This window comes from Chiloscyllium punctatum, chromosome 12 (assembly GCF_047496795.1).
Source record: "Chiloscyllium punctatum isolate Juve2018m chromosome 12, sChiPun1.3, whole genome shotgun sequence".
Taxonomy (NCBI): domain Eukaryota; kingdom Metazoa; phylum Chordata; class Chondrichthyes; order Orectolobiformes; family Hemiscylliidae; genus Chiloscyllium; species Chiloscyllium punctatum.
The window spans coordinates 65,179,348-65,206,158 of record NC_092750.1 but is presented as its reverse complement, the minus strand read 5'-3'; the positions used below and the strand labels follow the sequence as shown (position 1 = coordinate 65,206,158).

Below are 26,811 nucleotides of genomic sequence, written 5' to 3'. Positions count from 1 at the left end.
CCTAAATGGTCTACCCCATACCCTGAGTCTGTTGAGTCCCCCAACTAGGAAAACATCCTCCCTGCATCTGGTCAGACTAGTCTTGTTAGGATTTTATACATTACAATCAGATCCCTTCTCATTCGACTAAACTCTAGTCAAGACTGGTCCAGTTGAACCAATCTCTCCTCTAAGTCCTTGCGTCTCTTGTATCAGCATAGTGAATCTCCACTATACTCTCTCAACAGCAAATATATCCTAAGTATGGAGTCTAAAATTGCACATCATTCTCCAGGTGTGGTCTCATTATGGCCCTGTATAACTGCAGTAGGACATTCCTACTTTTGAACTTAAATCCTCTTGCAATTTACCATTTGCCTTCCTGATTGCTTGCTGTACCTGCCTGTCTACTTTCATTTACTGATATACAAGGACACCTACATTCCTTTCTATATCCATACTTTCACAATTTAACACCATTTAAATAACACTCTCCCTTTCTATTTTTCATGCAAAGTGTATAACTTTACATTTAGATTAATGCCAACAGCACAGGTACATTCCCACACTGGCTGAGGTTACCATGAAGGGGTCTCCTTCTCAACCTCTCCCTTCGTCTGAGGAGTGGTGACCCTCAGGCTCTCCATCACCAGTCGCGTCTTGGTAATAAGAGAACAGCTCAATGGTCTGGTAAGACTATGACGACTTTACTGCACCTGCCATGTCTTTCCCCATTCTCTCAACTTGTCTAAGTCACCTTGAAGTTTTCTTGCATATTCCTCACAACCCCATCCAGTTTTGTGTTATTTGCAAATCTGGAAATGCTGCATTTGATTTCAACATGAAGATCATTTATATATAATATGAATAGTAATCTTCCAGGAATCCTTAAATTCTGGAAAAAGTCCTGAGGACTGGAAAACTGCCAATGTAACGCACTTATACAAAAAGGTACGGAGACATAAAACAGGTAGCTATAGGCCAGTTAGCTTAATGTCTGTCATTGAGTAAATGTTACAATCTATTATAAAGGCTAATCAGAGTATTTAGAAATGCATAATAAAATCAGAGTCAGCATGGAACCATGATGGGGAAAACAGTTCTTTGAGGAGTTAACAAGCAGGATAGATAAAGTGAAAACAATAGTTTTAACAATATTTGAATTTCCAAAGGTGTTTGATAAGATACATGGGGCTACTTACTCAGAGCCCATGTTGTTGGGGTAGTATATTTGCATAGAATTAGCTAACTCGCAGAACACAGAGTTGGGATTAAGGAGGCATTTTTTTCAGAATGGCAATCTGTAACTAGTAGAGCATCACCAGATTCAGCCCTGGGGCCACAATTATTTACAATATAAATTAATACCTTGGATATGGAAAGTGAATGTTCTATAGCCAAGTTTGAGGGTGACACAAAAATAGGTGGGGAAGGCAACAGTGAAGATGATACAAAGAGTCTACACAGAGGCATGCAGGCAGGTTAAGTGAGTGGGCAAAAATTTGGCAGATAAAATATAACATAGGAAAATGGGTTTATGCACTCTGGCAAGAAAAACAGAAGGGCTGAATAATGGGGAAAAATTGCAGAAAGCTCCAGCACAGAGGAGACATGATCAGATTATCAGGTCAGCCATGATCTCATTGAATGGTAGGGCAGATTCAATGGTCTTACTTCGGAAATATTCAAATACTCTGCTTCCCCTGCATTTTGAGGGAGAGAACTCCAAAAACAGACATCCCTCTGCAAGGGAAGAATTCTCTTTACTTTGGTCTTAAATGGACTCACCAAATGCCACGTGGTGAAGCATAACCTTTCTACCTTCAAACTGCATTCTTCTTGCAACAAACCACAACATTCCGTCAGTTTTACTAATCATCTACTCTACTTGCATATGTACCTTCTGTGTTTTATGCATTCGGTCACACAAATCTGTCTGCATCTCAGACCTCTGCAATCTCTCACCATTTAGACAAATATGCTTCTTTTTTAATCATTCCTGCTAAAATGGACAATTTCACATTTTCCCACAATAAGACAGACTTTTACTCACCCACTTATCCTACCTACATCTCTCTGTAGTTTCATGACTTCTTCACAGCTTATCTTTGTGTCATCAGTAAATTCAGCCACTACACCCTCAGTCCCCTAATGCAAGCCATTTACACAAAGTGAACATGTTGAGGTCCCAGCAATGATCCCTGTGGTTAGCCGCTTCTAACATTTTGCCAACCAGAAAATGATCCAAATGTACTCAGTTTCCTGGTAGCTGACCAACTTACTATTCATGCTAACATGTTACACCCTACACCATGAGCTTTATTTTCCACATTACACTGCTGGAAATCTAAGTACAGTTCATACACTTCAATACATGTCAGTTCTTCAAAGGACTCCAATAAATTGGTTAAATATGATTTCCCTTCCAGAAAACCATGTTGATTCATCATGATTACCATGGATTTGTCTTATTTGCCCTGCTGTAATGTCTTTAAAGTAGCTTCTAACAACATCTCTACAACATATGTTAAGCTAACTGGCTTGTAGTTTCCTTCTTTCTATTTCTCTCCTTATTTCATTAAAAAAGCTACATTTGTTATTTTCAAATCTAAAGAAACTTTCCCCAAAACTTGGAAATTTTGGAAAATCAAAATCAACGCATTAATCACCTCAATAACCAATTCAATTAGTCCATCAGGATCCTCAGATTTGTAAGCCCACAGCTTTAATAATTTGATCTGTACCACTTTCCTGGTGATTAGAATTTTGAGTCTCCTCTACCCTTACATTTCCCAATTTACAGCTCATTTCCAGGATGTTACTTGTATCCTCTGTACCAAAGACCAATGCGGAATAGTTGTCTAATTCATCTACAGTCTCCTTATTCTATTTTGTAATTACCCAGAATCACATTCTATAGGGTCATTGCTCACTTTGTTAATACCTTCCATCTTTCAGCACCTATAGAGCTGACCACCTCTTCCTCAAGATCAATGAGGACTGGGCAATAAACGCTAGCCAAACCAGTGAAGCTAACATCCCCTGAATTAATAAATAAAACTCTTACCCCATTTGTTTTTACATTCCCAGCTAACTTTCTCTTGAACTCTGTTTTTAAAACTTATCCTCTGAACTGTCCCCCCATTTTTGTGCAATTACATCTCTTTCTTTATGTTTGACACTACCTGTTGTCTTTTAGTTAACTGTGGATAGAAAGCCATTCCTTTGGAATTCTTTCTTCCCATTGGAATGTAACTATTGCATGTTTTGACATATTCCATTAAATGCCTGCCACCTTTTCCTTTTTGCTCTATTATTAACATAATTAGCTAGTTCAGTTTAGCTGTCTCTGCTTTCAAGCCCTCATATTTGCCCTTATTTATAGCTAAAAATCTAAACTTGGACCCAGTCTTCTCTCCCTAAAACTGAACATAAAATTCAATTATATTCTGATTACTACTACCTAGGGCACCTTAACAATGATGCAATTGATTTATATGATCTCACTGCACGAGACCTGATCTAGTATAGTCTGTTTTCTTTTTATGAACTAATTTAAGGTAACTGATTTTTTTCTGCACCACACAACAATCAACAGACAGGAGGGTTCCCTCCCAGTTGAGGGAACACTTAAGTGGTCCAGAACATTCAGCCTCGGACCTTCAGGTGACCATCCTCCAAGGTGGGCTTCGGGACAGGCAGCAGAGAAAAGTGGCCAAGAAAAGTTCGGAACTCATAGGAAGGGCCTCAACCAGGACCTTGGGTTCATGTCACATTACAGGTGACCACCATTGCACTATACACACACACACACACAGATACTCCTACACACACAGACACAGACACACACACACACACAGACACCCACACACACCCTTACAGACACACACTCCCACATGCACCCCCTCACAGACTTAAGACACTCTGCACTCACTACACACACACATACACTTTCTCACACTCACAACCCCCAACCCTGACAGACACACGCACACAAAGACTACATGCACACATATATTTTGTGGGGTGAATTTGTACTTTCAGGGTTACATTATACTTTGCTCAAAAACTGCATGCATTCATGTAGAACTCGGAGCTCAAAAACTGCATGAATTCATGTAAAACTCGTTATCTCACTTTTTAGATTAGAATCAATCTAAACATCATGGCATAGACAGAGAACACAGGGGGCCAACACCTTCAACATGTTGTCTAGCTGTCACCATTGTTAACAGCTAACCCGAGAATGCAACTTTTTAAAAAAAAGGTTTTGTGATTTACACATGAAAGAAGTGAAACTATCATGGTATTCTAACAGATGAAAGGCTTAACAGACAATCAATTTTTCAATGTATAATTTCAGTTACATCACACTGTAAATTTTTGCTATAAATTCTGTGTTAGGATTGAGCCCTCCACTACCACCTGATGAAGGAGCGACGCTCCGAAAGCTGGTGTGCTTCCAATTAAACCTGCTGGACAATAACTGGTGTTGTGCGATTTTTAACTTTGATTCTTTCTAGTCTATATGCAGATTAAAATCTGCCAGGATTATCACTATACCTTTCTATTACAGTCGAGTGCACACAATTTTGTTGCTTTTCGGCAGCCTGTACACCTCAAGAGTCATAGAGATGTACAGCACGGAAACAGACCCTTCAGTCCAACACATCCATGCCGACCAGATATCCCAACCCAATCTAGTCCCACCTGCCAGCACCCGGCCCATATCCCTCGAAACTCTTCCTATTCTTATATTCATCCAGATGTCTTTTAAATGTTGAAACTGTACTAGCCTCCACCACTTCCTCTGGCAGCTAATTCCATACACATACCACCCTATGCATGAAAAATTTGTCCCTTAGGTCTCTTTTATATCTTTTCTCTCTCACCCTAAACCTATGCCCTCTAGTTCTAGACACCCCCACTCCAGGGAAGAGACTTTGTCTATTTATCCTATCCATGCCCCCTCATGATTTTATAAACCACTATAAGGTCACCCCTCAGCCTCCGACGCTCCAAGGAAACTCTCCCATGAGCTGCTTCTTGCCTTTACTATTTCTCATTTCTACCCGATATGCTTGGGTTCTTGATCTAGGGGGATCCCTCTGTGTCATATTAATTAACAGAGCCACTCTTGCACCTTTTCCTCTCTTCTTGTCTTTCTTAAATTCAATGTACCCGTCAATATCCAAGACCCAATCTATGGGTTATTTGGAAAGGTGATCAGATTGTACTTATTTACTTGCATTTACACGATCAATTCATCTGTCTTGTTTCAAATGCGATGTGCCAATGCCACTGTCCCAGGAACCGGACTGCACTTCATCCAGTACAGTCTTTCAGCCATATATTCATTTCTCTCACCTTTATCTGCTCTGTGCCTATTTGCATGTGGCCCGGGTAATAATGCAAAGATTGTTAACTTGGACGTTGTGCATCTTAATGTGAAATCTAGCTCCTCACACTGATGTTGCAAAACATCTCCACTCTTTCTTACCTATGTTATCGGCATTCTGGCGCTAAGATGGCAACACCACTTGGATTCGTGTTCTTTGCAGTAGAGTGCAACCTTAAGTCCCCTGACTTTACTGTGCCCTTCTACCACTACTTCCCTTTTTGCTTCTCCCATTTGAATGACTTCCTGTACCACGGTCAGTTAGCTTAACCGTTCTGCTTACCTCACTCTCATCCAAACAAGAGCTGTTGGCAATGCAAAGGCTGAGCATCCTGCACTCCTGCTCTCTGGGTCCCCTTAGCTGCTTCATGAATAGTCACATCTTCCTTTCTCTGACCAATGAAGACCATATTGTAAGAGGTGCTCTTACCTCCCAGAGTAAGACCATAAGACATAGAAGCAGAATTAGACAGTCTTGCCCATCAAATCTGCTCCACTATTCAATCATAGCTGATGTTTCTCAACCCACTCTCCAGCCTTCTACCCATAATCTTTGATCCCCTTACCAATCGAGAACCTATCTATATCTGTCTTAAATACACTCAGTGACTTGGACTCCATAGTTCACTTTGGCAATGGGTTCCTCAGATTCACCAATCTCTGGCTGAAGAAATTCTCCATTTCAATTCTAAAGGGTCATCCTTTTACTCTGAGGCTGTGCCTGTGGGTCTTAGTCTCTCCTGTTAGCAGAAACATTTTCTCCATGTCCACTCTATCCAGGCCTCTCAGTATTCTGCAAGTTTCAATCAGATCCCCTGTCATTCTTCTAAAGTGCATCAAATAACAGACCCAGTGTCCTCAACTGCTCCTCATATGACAAGCCCCTCATTCCCAGGATCATTTCTGTGAGTCTACTCTGGACCTCCACTAAAGCCAGCACATCTCTCCTTAGGTACAAGGCCCAAGAGAGCTCAATAATCCAAATATGCTCTGACCAGAGCCTTATATAGCCTCAGTGGTACATCTCTGCTCTTGTGTTCTTGTCCTCTCAAAATGAATGCTAACATTACACTTGTCTTCCTAACTGCCAACTGAATGTGCATGCACACCTTAAGAGAATCCTGAACTAAGACTCCCAAGTCCCTTTGTGCTTCAGATTTCTGAAGCCTTTCTCCAGTTAGAAAACAGTCCATGCCAATTTTCTTCCTACCAAAGTGCATAACCTCAAACTTTCCCAAACTGTATACCATCTGCCACTTCTTTGCCAACTTACCTAGCCTGTCCAAGTCTTTCTGCTACCTCCGTGCTTTCTCAACGCCTGCTCCTTCCACCTATCTTTGAATAAAACATCCAAGTAAATCTCTCACTCCCTGATGTGATGCAGTTCCAGTGGATCAGCCTCCAGCTGATCAACCGAACTGAAGATGTTTGAACTCCAAAACTGTATGCAGATCTGCTTCGCCTGGATCACACTGGCATCCAGGGGCTCCAACACTTATTTGTAATGAGGGAGGCTGCTCAGGCAAAGAATAAGGAAGCCCACACTCAAGATAGATAATCAACTTCTTTGATCTTTCACTTATTTTCTACCTAATATTGATAGCCATTTGGATGTCAGAATGGAAGACTGACTTAATGCTTTCAGACTAAGGACAGGGTTTTTAAACAGTGTAGTTTCCACTTAAGATAAAACTGAACAGTAATGTTTAAATAAGACTGGCACACACTGCAGTCTTAAGAGAACTACCATCAAGTGAAATAAAAATACAGTGGATGCTGGAAATCTGAAGCAAAACACAAAGTTTTGCAGAAGCTCTGTGGTCTGGTAGCATCTGTGGAGAGATGTACAAAATTAATGTTTTGAGTGGAATGTGACTTCTTATGAAGAGTTCTGAGAAAGTGTAATTTCAGACTCCAAACGTTAACTCTGCTTCTTTCTCCAGAGATACTTCCAGAACCTCTGCATTTCTCCAACACTGTCTGTTGTTATATCATCAATATCAACTCAAAGTGGCTACAGAATATTGGATCAGCACCAACATTTCTCATCTGTTTAAGCAAAGCAAAAATAAAATTCTCAGCAATTCATTCACTGTCAAGTTTTGAAAAATGCATTTGTTTGACGTTTTACTTCCACGAGAATGGTTTTGTGTGACCTACAAACTGAACAAGATAAAAGGTGGAATCTGTGTCTGAAATCCAACCATGGGGCAGCATGGTGGCTCAGTGGTTAGCACTGCTGCCTCACAACACCAGGGACCCGGGTTCAATTCCCACCTCAGGCAATTGTCTGTGTGGAGTTTGCACATTCTCCCTGTGTCTGCGTGGGTTTCCTCCAGGTGCTCCGATTTCCTCCCACAGTCCAAAGATGTACAGGTTAGGTGAATTGGCCATGCTAAATTGCCTGTAGTGTTAGGTGCATTAGTCAGGGATAAATGTAGGGGAATGGGTCTGCATGGGTTGCTCTTCGGCGGGTCGATGTGGACTTGTTGGGCTGAAGGGCCCATTTCCACATTGTAGGGAATCTGATCCCGAGAGAAATAAGGGTGAATCCTGTTGCTGGAGAGATCCACATTATATGAAAATGGCAATACCAGGTCTTATCATTCTTCTGCTATAGTGGCACCAAGAAAAGACATTTTAAGTCCAATAACTGGTGGCACGGTGGCTCAGTGGTCAGCGCTGCTGCCTCACAGCGCCTGGGACCCAGGTCCGATTCCAGCCTCAGACCAACTCTCTGTAGAGTTTGCACATTCTCCCTGTGTCTACGTGGGTTTCCTCCAGTCCAAAGATATGAAGGTTAGATGGATTAGCCATGCTAAATTGCCCATAACCCTGAGGGATGAGTAGGTTAGGTGCATTAGTCAGAGGTAAATTTAAGGTGATATGGTGGGGGAATGTGTCTGGATGGGATACTCTTCGGAGGGTCGGAATGGACTTGTTGGGTCAAATGGACTGTTTCTTCACTGTAGGGATTCTAACTTCTAAATGTAAGGTCAGTTTTCATGTGCAGAATATCCAAGGATGTTATAACGATCTTAAAATACATGCAGCTACTATACAATCTTACTCAATCAATTCCAAATTCAGAATGGAGTAGTGGAGCTCTATATGGAATTGTTTATGTGCCTTGATTTCCAGTCTTATCCAGGTCTGCAGGTTGAACATTTCCAACATGTCATGATCAAAGGGTCCTTTGTGTAATTGTTTGGAAATGAGTTCAGATGTGAGTGGAGGTTCACAACAAAGAGCTGACATAAAACGGTAGCTGCTGAGGCTAGGGATTCAACCTGGCTTTGTGACCATGAGAAATGAATGGAGATACAGCAAGAATAGTTAGCTGTCAACCTTAAATCTCAGAGCAGGCAGGTAGTTTCAGGTGTTGCGTTGTAGATACAGGAGAGATTAGCTGTCTCCATGATACCTTGTTTGAAATTTTGTAAGGTGTAAACAATTGTGGCATGCTCTCCTTTATTGGTCAGAATATTGAGTACAGGAGTTGGGAGGTCATGTGCCGCTGTACAGGACATTGGTTAGGCCACTTTTGGAATATTGCGTGCAATTCTGGTCTCCTTCCTATCAGAAAGATGTTGCAAAACTTGAAAGGGTTCAGAAAAGATTTACAAGGATGTTACCAGGGTTGGAGGATTTGAGCTATAAGGAGAGGCTGAACAGGCTGGGGCTGTTTTCCCTAGAGCATCGGAAGCTAAGGGGTGACCTTACAGAAGTTTACAAAATTATGAGGGGCATGGATAGGATAAATAGACAAAGTCTTTTCTCTGGAGTCGGGAGTTCAGAACTAGGGGGCATAGGTTTAGGGTGAGAGGGGAAAGATATAAAGGAGACCTAAAAGGCAACCTTTTCACACAGAGGATGGTGCGTGTATGGAATGAGCTGCCAAAGAAAGTGGTGGAGGCTGGTACAATTGCAACATTTAAAAGGCATCTGGATGGGTATATGAATAGGAAGGGATTAGAGGAATATGGGCCAAGTGCTGGCAGGTGGGGCTAGATTAGGTTAGGATATTTGATTGGAATGGACAAGTTGGACCACAGGATCTGTTTCTGTGCTGTACATTTCTCTGACTCTAATGATCAAAGAATCCGTGTGGAAGCAGCTCATTCGGCCCATCGACTGTCCGAACTGCATTCTACCCAGCCCCACCGCCCCTCAACCTTCTCCTTATAACATTTCCCATAGCTAATCCACCCAGCCTGCCCATCCTTGGGCATTCTGAACAACTTAGCACAGCCAAAACCCAAACTGCACATCTTTGGACTGCAGGAGAAAACTCACACAAACAGAATCTGTAAACTCCACACAGACAGTCGCCTGAGGCTGGAATTTGTGTTTTCTCTATGAATCTCATTGCAAGGGAATGAGCCAAGAAAACATGTCCCACCAGCAGGGTGAAGTGTAGGCTATGGCTCGGTGATCCCCAGGCATGAAATGGTCTTGATATTTGACCAAAGAATTAATCTTTTAATTGCTCTTTTTTTATATTTCAGTTGTGATCTGATAAATGGCATTTGATGAGTCTGAACAACTACTTCTGCTTCTGTGATTCAGAAGCTTGCCATTACCAAATGCAGAGTGGAAAACATTGGCACAGACATAATGCCAAGATTCGCAACTGGGATAAACTGGCAGATCTCCAAGAAGACAATCACGGAATCTCAGTTCTGCAATCTGCAGTTTTAAAGCAGCTGAATCACTCAGTGCCAAATTTATAGAAAGAGATTGGTGTGTCAATTAGGAAAAAGTAATTCACGTTTTTTGCAGTCTAGCCAGCTGATCACTTCGTTTCACTTCAAACTAATTCACAAAGATACTTTCTTTGTGAACATTAAAATTGGTGTATTCGCTAATGGATAAACCTATAACTGACTAACTATTAACCAGAACACCAGACTGTTGCCACTAACATAAAAACTGAATAGCTACACTTTGATTAAAGCTACAGTAAATTGCTCGGAGCATTTATTTTTCTAAGTTTGACATCATGTCTGTGTTGCCTACATGAGGAGATGCAAAAATACTTAGAAGAGACAGCCAAATCTTTGAAAATATGTCATGAATCATTGGAGCTATTATCTGAAATTTCCATCCAATACCCTTTATAGATGCAACATGCAATAGCAGTGTGCTCCTGCAAGACATATCAACTGTAGACAGTTGACTCTTAGTTATAGTTGTATTTCAAGAAAACAGACAGTATGCTTGATATGCTCAATGATTCATCACCGAATGGTTTTAATCAAAACGTATGTTGTATATTAATTTGTGGCTTACATTCATATTTGCTCAATGGTTCACTATATTAAAGGATGGAGGAGAAGCAATGAGGGTAGAGATAGGGTTATTCAAGGAATAATATACTCCCTGCTGCATACCATCTGTTGACTTGTGAGATGGTGGGGTTGTGAAAGAAAGAAGATCAAGAAAACTTTGCAGTGTATTTTTTCTTCTATGTAAGCCTAAAAGACATCAAAAGCTGGTCTGGACAGTCATTTATATAGTGTTATTGGAATAAGGTCAAGTTCAACACACATAGTTCCAGTGTTGATGCAATCTATTGTGACTTAACATTAAAAAACCCTGTTGCCACGGGATAATTAATGATTAGAGAAATTAGTGGGGGCTATTCTAACTGACTATTACTACATGCTGTATCAGCGTGGCATTTAGTATGATCAGGCAGTTTGAATAGTTTCCATTTATTGCAAGTCACAGGTGCTTAGATGAATGTTATTAGTAATGCTTCAACCCTCCACTTCCAAGGACAGCCGTTTTACATCCAAAGTGGGAACTTTAATCGAACCTTGAGGCACTGAAAGGAGGGATCGGACAACAATCTTTGCCTTCTCACTTAGAAATGGATAGCTTGTAACAGTGGATTTAAGGAGACCTTGCTCTCTTGTCAGTCAGGAAAGTCGAGATACTTCAGATTGAAGTAATGTCAAAAACAGGTCCAGTTTGTGCCCATTGGTTCAGGGATCCTGCACTTGGAGTCAGTTCCCATGGTGAACAGTGTGCTACTTACTGTGTTACAATATGTGTAGCAGTAGCAAACAGACATAATTCATTGGAAGTCTGGGTGTTCATCAGTCTCATTTCAGTAGTGTTTTTCAGTCCACATTCCAACAAGACAGAAGTGACATACATACCCTACATACAAGTAGTCTAATGTCTACTTCCCAATTTACATCATTATCTATTGGGCAAGAATGGTGTTCTCCAAATCACAGGAGGTTTGTCATCTGCTTCAAATAGTAACTGCTGAAATGGAATTGGAGACAGTACCCCTACTATTAAGACCTTTTTCTTAGGTTCACACATACACATTTCCACTGTAAAATGAAATAAAATAGTTCTCTATTCATAAAGTTGGGGCAGTTTTGTAATAACAAAGAAAACTAATCAGAGATTTGGTCAAGGTATTCCAAATTAATAAAAAGTTTGAACAGAGCAGTTTGACAAACATTAATTCCAGTGATCAAGGTATCTATGACAAGATGACATGTGAAATACAAGAGATTTAGGAAAGAGAAAATAAAACAAATTTTATTTGGGGTTATGTGGCTTCAAACGCACGAGGTGAAAGTGGGCACTGAAGATTAGAGTAAAGATTAGAGTTGTGCTGGAAAAGCACAGCAGGTCAGGCAGCATCTGAGGCGCAGGAAAATCGACCATTCGGGCAAAAACCATTCATCCTGAATGTCTTCATTCCTGATGAAGGGCTTTTGCCCGAAACATCGATTTTCCTGCTCCTCAGATGCTGCCTGACCTGCTGTGCTTTTCCAGCACCACTGCAAATGCACCAGATTTAGTGCTTGAAGCAAAAACACTGTGAAATTAAGTACATGTACAATAACTAACTTGTATTTATATAAAATCTTTAACATGCTGAAATGTATGGAAATATTACAGCGACATTATAAAACAAAATATGGCACTTAGCAATGTTAGTAGGTATCGGGGAGATAAACAAAAGCATAGTGTGAAGGGAGTATGTTTTAAGTAACACACTGAAGATGGAAAGTGAGATAGAGAGAGAAATTTATGGAGAGAATTTCAGAGTTTACAATCTGATGACAGGGATTAAAATCAGGGAAGCTCACAAAACTGTAATTTGAAAAACATGGAAATCTTAAGAGGTTCGTAGGGCTGGAGAAGAGGAGGAGGAACTAGGCCACGGAGGGATTTGAAAACCAGGATAAAAATTGAGGCACTTTTAAACCAGGAGCTGGAGTACGTCAGTGGGAACAGGAGTGACAGAGGACTGGCAATTGGTGCAAGTTAGGACACTGGTAGAAGAGTTTTGGATATCCATATGGATAGAAGCTAAAAGGTACTGCAAGTTTGTAAAAGGAAAACTGGGGATGGGGGAAAGAGGGAAGGGTACGGGAACAGAGCAGGCATGCAGGATTTTGATTGCTGCACATATGAAGGGTAAATGTCAACGCAGACACACTGGATGGAATGGAATCATTTAGTGTTGTAAACCTCAGTATATAAGTTCACACACAATTCACTGGTGGCATAGTGGTTAGCACTGCTGCCTCACAGTGGCAGGGATCTGGGTTCAATTACACCCTCGGGCAACTGCCTGACTGGAGTTTGCACATTCTCTCTGTATCTGCGTGGGTTTCTCTGGGTACTCTGGGCTCCTCCCACAGTCCAAAGATCGGCAGGTTAGGTAGATTGGCCGTGCTAATTTGTCCGAAGAGTCTGGGGAAGTGCAGGCTAGGTGAGTTAGCCATGGAAAATGTGGGGTTGCAGGCATACAGTCGGAAGATGGGCTGAGTGGGATACTCTTCGGACAGTTGGTGTGGACTTGATGAGCTGAATGGCCTTCTTCCACACTGTAGGGATTCTATGATGAGCCACTACAAAACTAGCTGACTCCAGTTTTCAAAGCGTCATTCTCATCCATTTGGATTCAGTCGTCTTTATGTCAAGGTTTCTTTTGCAACACCTAGTAGATGTGTCATGTCCAATATTTGCTGGTGGTATAGGACTTACTCCTCAATGGAGAATGGCACCCGCTGCTGGGCGCTCATCACTGAATGGTGTGCAAGGTTACACTGTTTGGCATTGGAGATAGGGCTGAATTTTAAAAACAAATAGAGTTTCTACTTTCAATCACTATCCTGTAACTCCAGGTCTGGATGTTTGCACTGAGTGCAGGGAAGTACTTGCTGACATTGTCAAGATTTATATGTAGAGAAAGGGGATTCAATCTGTTAGAGTTAAGACTCCTATTTAATCAATGTTGTCAGGGAGGAGGCCAAACAGGCAGGAAACTGAGGGAGAAAACAAAACCAAATTCAATTCATCTAACAAATGCTTCTATTAAATTTTTAAAGTCTGCAGATTGCACCATTAATATTAAACCCTTGGTGTAGAGCATCAGCACAAATAATACCTGCTATGAGCAACAAATAAGCCTGAAGCAACTTCAAAACATCACAACAGGCTATTATACAATGGATATCATGAACTGCAATTTTACATTGGCTTTTTTTTATAAAGGAAAACAATTAATTTCAGTCAAGATAATGACTTGTAAACGCGAGGTATTATAACCTACATCAAAACTTTTAAAGCAATAAAAACAGAAGGAATTTCTGGTCAGCCAAATGATTGGAGCTTCTGCCATCACTATCCATTGCACCAGGACGGGTGTGAGTGAGTATGAGAGTGAGTGAATGAATGTGAGTGTGAGAGAGATAGTGAGTGAGTCTAAGTGAATGTGAGTGCCCTGCCCTCCAACAAAAGAATGGAAGAACAACATCACCCCAATATTATACTGTAGCTGGCAATCGAAATCACACAAAATTTACACAACTCGTGTCCAGTAACATCTGCTGAAAATACACAAAAATGCTGACCATTAAGAACCAGATTGGACTCCACTCCAATTTACTCCATGTCTAAATAGCTCACCAACAGCTGAAATAGCTGCAAAATTTACACCAGCTTTAACATCACAGGTGGTTGGCACCACATCCACAAACGCTCAGTATCAGCAGTATGTACTATCTACAGAATGTACTGCAGAAATTCACCAAAAGTCTTCAGACAGCATCCTCCAAACCCACAACCATTTCCATCTGGAAGGACAAGTAGAAGGTACATGGGAACACCACCACCACTTGCAAGTTCCCCTCCAAGCGACCTACTATCCTGACTTGGAAATACATTAAAACTAGATTTTATAGTCATGTGTACTCAAGTACAGGAGTACAGTGAAACATGTACAAAGTCATCATTCTCCAAGATTTAGGATAGAAAAGACAAAATTAAAAACAAAAAGAGAAATAAGGGAAGCAGAGCCAAAGAGAAAGGAATGGTCCAGATCACTCCTGCCGCCTCCACCATGAGTCCTGAGACACCATGAAGCCACTAGCTTACTGCCAAAAAAGTAAAGCTCGAAGGTTTTATTTTATTGTCTGTGAATACTCAGATGCATCGGGTCCCTGTGTGTCACCCCGCTAGACTGTTGGAATGTCACTGCCTCTGTCGTCAGGCACCTGGGTCTAGCCACGGCCTGAAGTCTTGTTTCAGCTTGCATGTCTGGACCAGTGATTACAGTCATAGTCATAGAGACGTACAGCATGTAAACAGACCCCTCGGTCCAACTCGTCCATGCACACCAGATATCCCAACCCAAGCTAGCCCCACCTGTCAGCACCCGGCCCATATCCCTTCAAGTCCTTCTTATTCATATATCCATCCAAATGCCTTTTAAATGTTGCAATTGTACCAGGCTCCACCACAGCCTCTGGCAACTCATTCCATACACATACCACCCTCTGCATGAAACAGTTGCCCCTTAGGTCTCTTTTATATCTTTCCCCTCTCATCCTAAACCTATGCCCTCTAGTTCTACACTCCCCCACTCCATGGAAAAGATTTTGTTTATTTATCCTATCCATACCCCCTCATGATTTTAAAAACCTCTATAAGGTCACCCCTCAGCCTCCAACATCCCAGGGAAAACAGCCTCAGCCTGTTCAGCCTCTCCCTATAGCTCAATCCTCCAACCCTGGCAACATCCTTGTAAATCTTTTCTGAACCCTTTCAAGTTTCACAATATCTTTCTGATAAGAAGGAGACCAGAATTGCATGCAGCTTTGACAAAGGGTCAGTTAGACTCGAAACATCAGCTCTTTTCTCTCCTTAACAAATGCTGCCAGACTTGCTGAGATTTTCCAGCATTTTCTCTTTTTTTGGTTTCAGATTCCAGCATCCGCAGTAATTTGCTTTTATGCAATATTCCAACAGTGGCCTAACCAATGTCCTGTACTGCCGCAAAATGACCTCCCAACTCTTGTACTCAATACTCTGACCAAGGAAAACATACCAAATGCCTTCTTCACTATCCTATCTACCTGCGACTCCACTTTCAAGAAGCTATGAACCTGCACTCCAAGCTCTATTTGTTCAGCAACACTCCCTAGGACCTTACCATTAAGTGTATAAGTCCTGCTAAGATTTGCTTTCCCAAAATGTAGCACCTCACATTTATCTGAATTAATCTCCATCTGCCACTTCTCACCCCATTGGCCCATCTGACCAAGATCCTGTTGTAATCTGAGGGAACCTCCTTCGCTGTCCACTACACGTCCAATTTTGGTGTCATCTGCAAACTTACTAGGTCTCTTATGCTCACATCCAAATCATTTATATAAATGATGAAAAGTTGAGGACCCAGCACTGATCCTTGTCGCACTCCACTGGTCACAGGCCTCCTGCCTGAAAAACAATCCTCCACCACCTTTTATCTTTGAGCCAGTTCTGTATCCAAATAGCTAGTTCTCCCTGTATTCCATGATATTTAACCTTGCTCACCAATCTCCCTTGGGGAACCTTGTCGATTGACTTACTGAAGTCCATATAGATCACATCTGCTGCTCTGCCCTCACTAATCATCTTTGTTACTTCTTCAAAAAACTCAATCAAGTTTGTGAGACATGATTTCCCACGCACAAAGCCATGTTGACTATCCCTAATCAGTCTTTACTTTTCCAAATACACGTACATCCTGTCCCTCAGGATTCCCTCCAACAACTTGTCTATAGTTCCCTGGCTTGTCCTTACCACCCTTCTTAAACAGTGGCACCACGTTAGCCGACCTCTAGTCTTCTGGCACCTCAGCTGTGACCATCAATGATACAAATATCTCAGCAACTGGGCCGAACAATCACTTCCCTAGCTTCCCACAGAGTTCTAGGGTAAACCTGACCATTAAGCCTGGGACCTTGGGCTGAGGGGCCTCATTCTGTTGTGCGTTGCAATACCCTATCACTCCTTCAATGTCACTGGATCAAGATCCTGGAATTCCCTCCCTAATGGTATTGTGGGTCAACCTACAGCACGTGGACTGCAATGGTTCAAGAAGGCAGCTTGCCACCACCTTCTGAAAGGCAACTGGTGATCATTGTAAATGTTGGCCCAGCCTGTCACTTCCCCCGAGGGAATAAAATGAAAATTCAAATGAGGGATGGTCACTTAGGTGAGGTATTGGGAACCTGCTAACAATGGCCAGATAAACGCTTAAGGTATTAACATCCGGAAGAGGGACACTCAACAAAGAAAAAGGGGCTTCCATACGATTACTCTTTCCATGAATACACTGGACTGTTGTGATTCATCACCGGCTGAGAATTCCCAATTTATTAAAGTTCCAGTACCCTAAAATCATTGAGCTTCAAGGATCTCTTCCATTGTGGATACCTTTCTCCCAGACCAAATGAATTCATGCATTAAAATGAGCCATGTGAACGACACTTTGTTGGGTTCACAAGAGTGAGTTTATGAAGTGTTAAACATGAGAAATAATAACACAACACAAATACACACAAGACATGTATGGTTCTTTGACAACGACTAGCCTCGCTAGTGTACACAAGCATCCTCAGCCCACTAGCACACACTAACAGGATCGAATCAACCATCCTCGTACGAAGAGGAGAAAAATAACTACATGCATCTTGCCCTAACTGCTGTCTTTTTTCCTATCATGTTCACAGCCCAAAATATTTATAAGAGATTACAGTTCAGATTGTCATGCTTTTCTCCCCTTGAGTCATACTTGGCATTCTCATGTGTGACATTACAGGGTTCCTCTCCAGATAGCCATTTGAGACAAAAAAATTGCAGGTGCTGGAATCTAGGGTAAACAAACAGGAGGCTGGAAGAACACAAAAGACAAGTAGCATCAGGAGGTGGAGAAGTCAACACTTTGCATCTAACCCTTCTTCAGGACTCAAGTGGGTGCAAGCAGAGCTACAGATAAAGAGGTGGGGGTGGGGGAGGGGCAGAGTGGTGAGGTAGTGATATGTGAACACAGGTAGAGGGTACGGCCTGGTTAGTTGATGAGAGAAATGAATAGATGGAAGGAAAGGTTCGTCATTGGAATGGAAGGGAGTCAGGGGATAGGAAGGGAGGTTATTTAAAATTGAAGAACTCAATGTTGAGTCCTCCAGGTTTCAGGCTGCCCAGGTAGACGATGAGGTGTTGTTTCTCCAATTTGCGGCCTGATTCGCTGTGGCAATGGAGGAGGCCGAAAATGGTCATGTGGGAAAGGGAGTGTGAAGAGGAATTAAAATGGGTGGTGACAAGGTGAGGTCAGGTTGGCCCCTGTGGGCCCAGCTGAGATACTCGGCAAAATGTGCCCTCAGCTTACGTTTGACCTCACCGATATAGAGAAGACCGCAACGGGAGCACCAGATACAGTAAACTAGGTGAACCTCTGTCTCACTTGGAAGGACTGTTTGGAGCCCTAGATGGAGGTGAGGGGTGTGATGTATTGGCAGGTTTTGTATCTTTTCCAGTGGCAGGAGAAGGTACCTGCGGCTTCAGTTGGGGGGAGGGGGGTGGGTTTGGGGGTTGGTGCGGAGAGATGGGGCGAACCAAGGATCGGCAGAGGCAACGGTCCTTACGCAAGGCAGAGAGGGGTGGGGAGGGGAAAATGTATATTCACAATTATCTCTTGTCTGAGGTTATGATTTGTGATCATGGTGATGTACAGCTATGGTATCTGAACAATGCTCAATAAGGAAGGATTCAACTTGTTAATTCTGCATATAAACTGCAAAGAAAATCTATAACATGGTCACGTGGGAAACACTGAAGGTAGGTAAAGAGGTAAAAGGGAGAGTACACAGACAGCAGGGAGAATACAGAGAGATAAGGATAGAAGTGAAAAGAAACATCGGAGGGTCGGTGTGGACTGGTTGGGTCGAAGGGCCTGTTTCCACACTGTAGGGAATCTAATCTAATCTAAAAAAACACAATCAGGAAAGCAAAAACTTACCTATGAAATTAAATTCTCAAGGAACATACAATAATCAAATATTTATCAGATACATGAGTGAGAAATGATAACTGTTATCAGAATAGAGGCTAAGAAAGGATAAAATCACAGACATCATGGATGGATTGCATCCATGCATTTTAAAAGAATTCAGGCTAGATACAGGGGCACAATCACACGTACTTAATGACACATTAGCAGGTCGAATGGTAGAGCTCAGAGGGCTACTAACATTATACCAAATTTAAAAAGAACAAGACAGAAAAAGTGGAAAGAAGAAAAAGAGAAAAAGTGCAGAGAATAATTAAAGGAAGTGTGAGAAAGCTAACAGACTCCCTCCTAATGCAGTAAACAGTAAAACAAAAATAATGAATAGTCAGCATGGATTTTAAAGGGAGAGTCTTGCTTGAGCAACTTCGTTGTCTTTACTGTCGCTTAAAAAAAAATCAATGATTAAAGTAATGCAGTGCCTTAACCATTATGAAGAGTCGTACCAGACTCAAAAAGCTGACTCTGTTTCTCTCTCCACAGACACTGCCAGACCTATTGAGTTTCTCCAGCATTTTATTTATATATTTCAAATCTCCAGCATAAGAAGTATTTTGTTTTTATATTATGTCTAACACCGGAATAAGGCTATGATTGGGTTTTACTGCTGAACACCAGGGCTGGTAATTAAACAAAAATTTATTTTTCTTCTCAATTCACACCTTGGTTATATTTCTCCAATTTCTAGTAATGAATGATATCTATTTGAGAATATTAAAGAAAGAAATAAATGTTACATTTAGCTAGGAATGAAATTCAATTTACAAGGGTGATCAAACTATGAAATATATTCTATTATCTTGTATATGCACGCAATATTTCATTTTGAAATGCTGACGATAATGAACAGCACAAAACCAATGAAGTGAAACACTTTGTATGGTCAATAATACTAACAACTAATGTTTTTCCATGCAATTCTTCCATCGACAGACATAGACACAAATCACACCAAATTGATTCAAAATACCCAGAAACAGTGACTATGATTGGAAAAACAAACTGTAACAAACATGCAGCACGGTGGCTCAGTGGTTAGTACTGCTGCCTCACGGCGCCAGGGACCTGGGTTCAATTCCAGCCTCGGGTGACTGTGTGGAGATTTGCACAATCTCCCTGTATCTGCGTGGGTTTTCTCTGGGTGCTCTGGTTTCCTCCCACAATCCAAAGATGTGCAGGTTAGGTGAACTGGCCATTCTAAATTGCCCACTGTATTCAGGGGTAAATGTAGGGTATTGGGGAATGGGTTTGGGTGGGAAACTCTTCAGAGGGTTGGTGTGGACTTATTGGGCCTAAGGGCCTATTTCCAAACTGTAGGGATTCTATATTAAAAAAAGCCTGCTTATATCTGGTAACTACAAGTAAGCCACTGGGGACATAAAAGCATTTACACAACGTACAGATTCCCTGTCAATTGCTCAGTCAATGCTGATGAAAAGTCATCAAAATGAAACTTTAGTTTTGCACTGCTGCCTGCACATGCTGCTTATTTTCAGCCTGAAAGGTCACAGAGTCATATGTGGGGTGCGTGTGTGTGTGTGACCTTTTAGAGGTTTATAAAATCACAAGGGGTATGGAAAGGGTAAAAAGACAAGGTCTTTTCTCTGGGATGGGTGAGTCCAGAACTAGTGGGCCGAGGTTTAGGGTGAGAGGGGAAAGATTTAAAAAGGTCCTAACGGGCAACTTTTTCACACAGAGAGATGTACATGTATGGAATGAGCTGCCAGAGGAAGTGGTGGAGGCTGGTTCAATTTACAACATTTAAAAGGCAGCTGGATGGGTATATGAATAGGAAGGGTTTGAAGGGATATAAGCCAAATGCTGGCAAATGGGACTGGATCAATTTAAGTTGGACCAAAGGCTCTGTTTCCATGCTTTACATCTCTATGACTCTATATACAGCACAGAGACAGACCCTTCAGTCCAACTTGTCCACATTGACCAGATATCCTAAATTAATCCAGTCCCATTTGCGAGCATTTGGCCCATATCTCTCTAAACTCTTTCTATTCAGATGTCTTTTAAATGCGGTAATTGTACCTGCCTCCACCACTTCCTCTGGTATCTCATTCCATGCATGCACCAACTTCTGTGTTAAAAAGTTGCCCCTTAGGTCCCTTTTATATTTTTCCCCTCTCACCTTAAACCTATGCCCTCTAGTTTAGGACTACCCTACCCCGAGGATATGACCTTGGCTATTCACCCTATCCATGCCCCTCACGATTGTATAAAAGTTCTATAAGGTCACCTCTCAGCCTCCGACGGTCCAGGGAAAACAGCCCCAGCCTATTCAGCCTCTCCTTATAGCTCAAATCCTCCAACCCTGGCAACATTCTTGTAAATCATTTCTGAACTTTTTGAAGTTTCACAACATCCTTCCTGCAGTATTCCAAAAGGGGCCTATGAAATTCTGTGACGTGCATATCACCGAAGCATTTAAACGTGAAGGAGAATGGCCAGAAGGGTTACTGGACCCGAAGTGTTAACTCTGTTTTCTCAGCAAAGATGCTGCCAGACCTGCTGAGTTTCTTCAGCAATTTTCCTTGTTTTATAAATCTGTGTAGCAGTAGGATGAGAACGTTTCTGGTACTAACACCACCAAATGCACCCCAGATTCCCACTTTATGTTGATCTTGGATTTAAGCAATAATTCGTTAAAACAAATTAAGGACTATCATGGCACATGTTAATGCATAAAAAAGTTTTATCACCATTAGATCCTGAACAGTCTGCCGATCTACAAAATACGATCTCTTGCAAGTGTGACGATTTAGGGCAATATGGTGGCTCAGTTGTTAGCATTGCTGCCTCACAGTGCCAGGGAATCAGGTTCAATTCCACCCTTGGGCGACTGACTCCGTAGTGTTTACACATTCTCCCTGTGTCTGCATGGGTTTCCTCTGAGTGCTCCAGTTTCCTCCCACAGTCCAAAGATGTGCAGGTTGGGTGGATTAGCCATGCTAAATTGTCCTTTGTGTCCATGAATGTGTAGGCTAAGTGGATTAGCCATGGAATATGCAGGGTGATAAGTTAAGGGGGTGGGATGCTCACTGGAGGGTCAGTGTGGACTCGATAAGCTGAATGGCCTGCTTCCACACTGTAGGGATTCTATCATTCTATTTTAAAAAGACCAATTTATTGTTTTAGAAATTTCCAAATTCTTAAGTACTCTGTATACAATTTATAACTTAATACAAAGGTGATGATCTATATTCACCAAACTGGGTGAAAAACAAGGAGAGGTAACGCAAAGTCTGAAATCGGCTTTGATAAAAGCAAGAATGAATTCCTGAGTGTGACTAGTTTCAGAGCTGCCTGTCTGAATATACAGTTTACATTTCAGCAAAGAAATCACAATGCTTTCTTCAAGGCATCAAGCTTTCCATAATTTTGTTCTGCTGGACTGCACTTCCCTTGTGAAAAACACTCTTCAGACAACGAAGAGCTGTTTCTGTTGTAAAGTAAGAAACACAGGACGTGGGGAAGATTTCTCTGAGAATCACGATATAGGATCGTCAGCCTGAATGAATGGACTACTTCGATTTGAATTCTTCTAATGTTGCAGCTCCTCCCGAGTACTGCACTGGTATTAGCACAGATACACGGTCCAGTCTCAAGAGTTTACTTGAACTCAGCAATTTCTGACTCTGAGGTGAGAGTGCTACTGACTGAACCAAGGCTGAGACCATACCATAAGTTAGATTAAATCTCTTAGGTATACTTTTAGCAATCAAGTAGGAAGAACAGAAAACTAACAAGGTGACTAAAGGAGGGAATGGCAAGTATCTCATTATCATCATGAACTTCAAACAGTATTCCTACTTCCTACTGACTTCTAGGTTGTGTGGATAATGACAGGTCTCAAATAGACAAAAGACAATTTCACGTCCTCAGCAAAATTGTTCAGCAGTTTTCCCAACACTCGGAAATTCCAAAGATCTAATTTCTGACCAGACATCCTTTAGCAAATGCCTATTGTAAATGATTGACTTTGTTGTACAATTAGTCATGAAGCAGACAATATTGTTCTTTTTTTTAAAAAAGAAATTTTAACAGCAGTACAGCTGCAAAGTTTCCAAATTGATATGAAGTTGAGAACATGATGTGTGAAATGGCAAAGACTATCTGGTTCAATGAACTCATTCCCTCCAAAAAGCATCAGTCCTGCCATTCAACTCCCTCCACTTTGTGAAAGAGATGCCAATCTCCAAATGGATAGAATTTCCTTCAATTACTAATTCTGTGAAGGAATGAGACTTGTCTGATCACTAACCTTGTTGTTTTCCAGATCCTTCAACATGAATCCATTACAAAAAATTGGACACAAAAAGGAGACCAATAAACACACAAGAGGGGGTCAACAATAATGGAAACTTTGGAAAACTGTCTTACTAAACATGGAGCTTAATGCGCTTGACAAAACCTCTTAACCAGAACAGAGCAGGTCCAGCCATCTATTCAAAAGTTGAAATCGACCAATTCCTACTGAGACAGGCAGGATTGCCAACATTCTTTTCCTCCCACTATCCCCTGCTATCCCCCAGCTCCAGTCAGAATTTCACCTCTCCCCAGCAATGATGTTGAATTGTACTTCAGTGATGAAGTGCACAACAGCTGATTTTTAAAAAAAAATTATTCAGTGGGAGCAGAAAGCTTCTGTGATTTCCTCCAAACCCCATCTTCGATTTAATTTTAACATCAGCAAAATGCAGCAACTGGGATCATTTTTGGTTTCTCAGGCCACGTGGCTGCAGTCTGCTGTCATCACTGCAGGCTTGGGTTGCTCATGGACATGGCGCAGTATCTCTCTCTGCCGCCCTTCAGAATATTTACACTCTGTTACAAACATTCTCCCTGCTCGTGACTCCTTCTCGAATAGGTGAATGAAGATGCTGGGCCCGGTAGTGAATAGTGAGTCCTATAACTCATCAGAGGCTCCCCAATTAGACACATAATTCATGACGACCCCTGAGCCCAGCCTGTTGTAGCAGAAACGTGATTTTTATCATTAGGTCCCACCTTTGACCTCTCTCTCTTCTGGCACAGTTTGTTTCATTGAGCACCTCAAATGCATTCCGAGATTCCAAATTTTTTGCCCACCTTCCATCCAACCTTCTTCAAGAACTCCACCTTCAGTGTCTGTATTGTAACTCACCATTCTTTGTTCACCCACAGTCTCCTGCTAAACATATTATAAGAAGCTAAGCTCTTATTGGGATTAGAATGATACTGCGCAGGTCAAGAACCTGAATCATTAAAGAACAAATTTAAAATCTGAGTACAGAATACTTAGCTGGCAGGGTTTAAACATCAGCTGACGCACCAGGAGGTATTTCAGAGAACATTTTGCTGAAATTATTCCGAATGAATAAAGGAAAGCTGGGGGACGCAAGTTGAAAATGAAAAGCAATTTTATCTGTGAAATGCCAAAATATTGTACTCACATGTTTGGCAAGTCTGCAGGTTCCTGGGAATACTCAGGATCTCTACATATATCAGAGATGGAGCTGTACAAAGAGAACAAAGGGTTTGAATGAAAATTCTGAAACAAGTTAAATACATTCATACTATGAAGAAACCTGACCAAGACACCAAATGAGCTAAACAGTGATGTGTATCCAAATAGCAACAGTAGTTGGCAGCAATTTGCTTTTAACGACTAAATGAGAATAAAACACTAATAATGTAATGTGATTTACCATGGAAATGGTGGCAATAAGATAAACAGGATCCAACATCGAATTCAGTCAAAAAGATGGCAGGCATCAAATTACTGCTCGAAACACAGTCAATCCTTTGCTATATTCTGCACATATTTAATCTTTCAATTTCTTTGATTCATTCAGGGAATATGGGCTTTGCTGTCTGACCAAGTGTTTATTGTTAATTCTTAATTATCCTTGAGAAAGTGGTGGTGAGCTGCCATTTTGACCTGCTGTCGTCCACTTCTGGACACACAAAGAGGTTACAAGAATAAGTCCTTTCAGCTTGCTCTTTCATTCAATAAGATCACAATAATCCAGCCAATCTTCTATGCATACCTCCAAACCACAGGCTTTTATTTTCCACAATAACCTTTGACATGGCACCTTATTGTCCGGAAATCTAAGTATGATATGCCCACTTGTTCCTTTTTATCTAACAACTTAAGTAACTTTTTCAAAGAACTCCAATATAGTAGTTAAGCATAATTTCCATTTGACAAAATCAGGGTGTGCCTGATTAACCTGAACTTATCCAGGTGCCCTGTTACAGTGCCTCTAATAATAGCTTCTAATGTGTTCCCTATGACAGATGTTAAGTGAACTGACCTGTAGTTTGTTGCCTCTCTCACGCTTTAGAAAGAAGGTGTTACATTAGCTATTTTCCAATCTAAAGGAATTCTCCCTGAATCCAATCAGTTTTGGAAAATCAAAACCCTAAAGCATTAACTGTCACAAAAACAAAACAAAGAACTGCAGATACTTGAGATTTGAAACAAAAACAGAATTTGCTGGTGAAACTCAGCAATATTTGTGGGGAGAAAGCAGAGTTAAAGTTTCACGTCTGGTGACTCCTCATCAGAACATCTGAATTCTGATTTTGCATCAAGTATCATCACACTATCTACTTCTTGAGACCCTAGGATGAAACCCATCAGGACTGGGAGCTCGTCAATTTACTCAGTACCACATCCTTGTTAGTTGAAATCTTCTTGAGTTCATCCCTGCCTTTCAATTCCTGATTTACAGCTATTCTCTCTAATGAAGATCGAAACAAAATTCTGTTCAATTCATCCACCACCTCTTTATGCCTCATTACGAATTCCCCAGACTCATTGTTTAATGAACCTACCATTGCTTTGTTAACTTTTCTTTTTTAAATATCCCAAGTGTGTCAAAGTTTGCGGACGATAGTAAGATGAGTGGCAGAGCAAAGTGTGCAGAGGACTGTGAAAATTTGCAGACAGGCATAGATAGTTTAAGTGAGTGGGCAATGTTCTAGCAGATGGAGTACAATGTTAATAAATGGGAAGTCATCCATTTTGGTAGGAATAAGCAGTAAAAAGGACTATTATTTGAATAGCAAAACATTGCAGCATGTTGCTGTGCAGAGGGATCTGGGTGTCCTTGTGCATAAATCACAGAAGATTGGTCTCCATATGCAACAGGTAATTAAGAAGGCAAATGGAATTTAGTCCTTCATTGCTAATGGGATTGAGTTTAAAAGTAGATTATGTTGCAAGCTGTACAGGTTGTTGGCGAGGGCACACCTGGACTACTGCATGCAGTTTTGATCTCTTTACTTGAGAATGGATGTATTGGCACAGGAAGGGGAGCAGAGGTGGTGCACTAAGTTAATTCCGGAGTTGAGGGGGTCAGTTTAATGAGGAGAGATGAGTAGATTGGGATTACATTCATTGGAATTTAGAAGAATGAGGGATCCTATTGAAACACATAAAATTATGAAGGGAATAGATAAGATAGAAGTAGAAAGAATGTTTCCACTGGCGGTTGAAACTAGAACAAGAGGGCATAGCCTCAAAATTAAGGGGAGCAGATTTATGACTGAATTAAGAAGGAATTTCTTCACTCAAAGGGTTATGTATCTGTGGAATTCCCTGCCCAGAGAAGTAGTTGAGGCTTCTTCATTGAATATGTTTATAGACAATAGACAATAGGTGCAGGAGTAGGCCATTCTGCCCTTCGAGCCAGCACCACCATTCAATATGATCATGGCTGATCATCCTTAATCAGTATCCTGTTCCTGCCTTATCTCCATAACCCTTGATTCCAAAATCCTTGAGAGTTCTATCCAACTCTTTCTTAAATGAATCCAGTGACTGGGCCTCCACTGCCTTCTGGGGAACAGCATTCCACACAGCCACCACTCTCTGGGTGAAAAAGTTTCTCCTCATCTCTGTCCTAAATGGTCTACCCTGTATTTTTAAGCTGTGTCCTCTGGTTCGGCACTCACCCATCAACGGAAACATGTTTCCTGCCTCCAGAGTGTCCAATCCTTTAATAATCTTATATGTCCCAATCAGATCCCCTCTCAGTCTTCTAAACTCAAGGGTATACAA

At 41.4% G+C, this 26,811-nt stretch overlaps 1 protein-coding gene across 1 annotated transcript in view; it reads right to left on the bottom strand.

Moving 5' to 3' along the window:
* The window catches only part of rad18 (RAD18 E3 ubiquitin protein ligase), a 306,334-nt gene that overhangs the window by 21,619 nt on the left and 257,904 nt on the right, over nt 1-26,811 (bottom strand). The window contains exon 12 of the mRNA XM_072582676.1: nt 24,194-24,256. Coding sequence (XP_072438777.1) covers nt 24,194-24,256 — 63 coding nt within the window. The remainder of the gene's footprint in view (nt 1-24,193; nt 24,257-26,811) is intronic.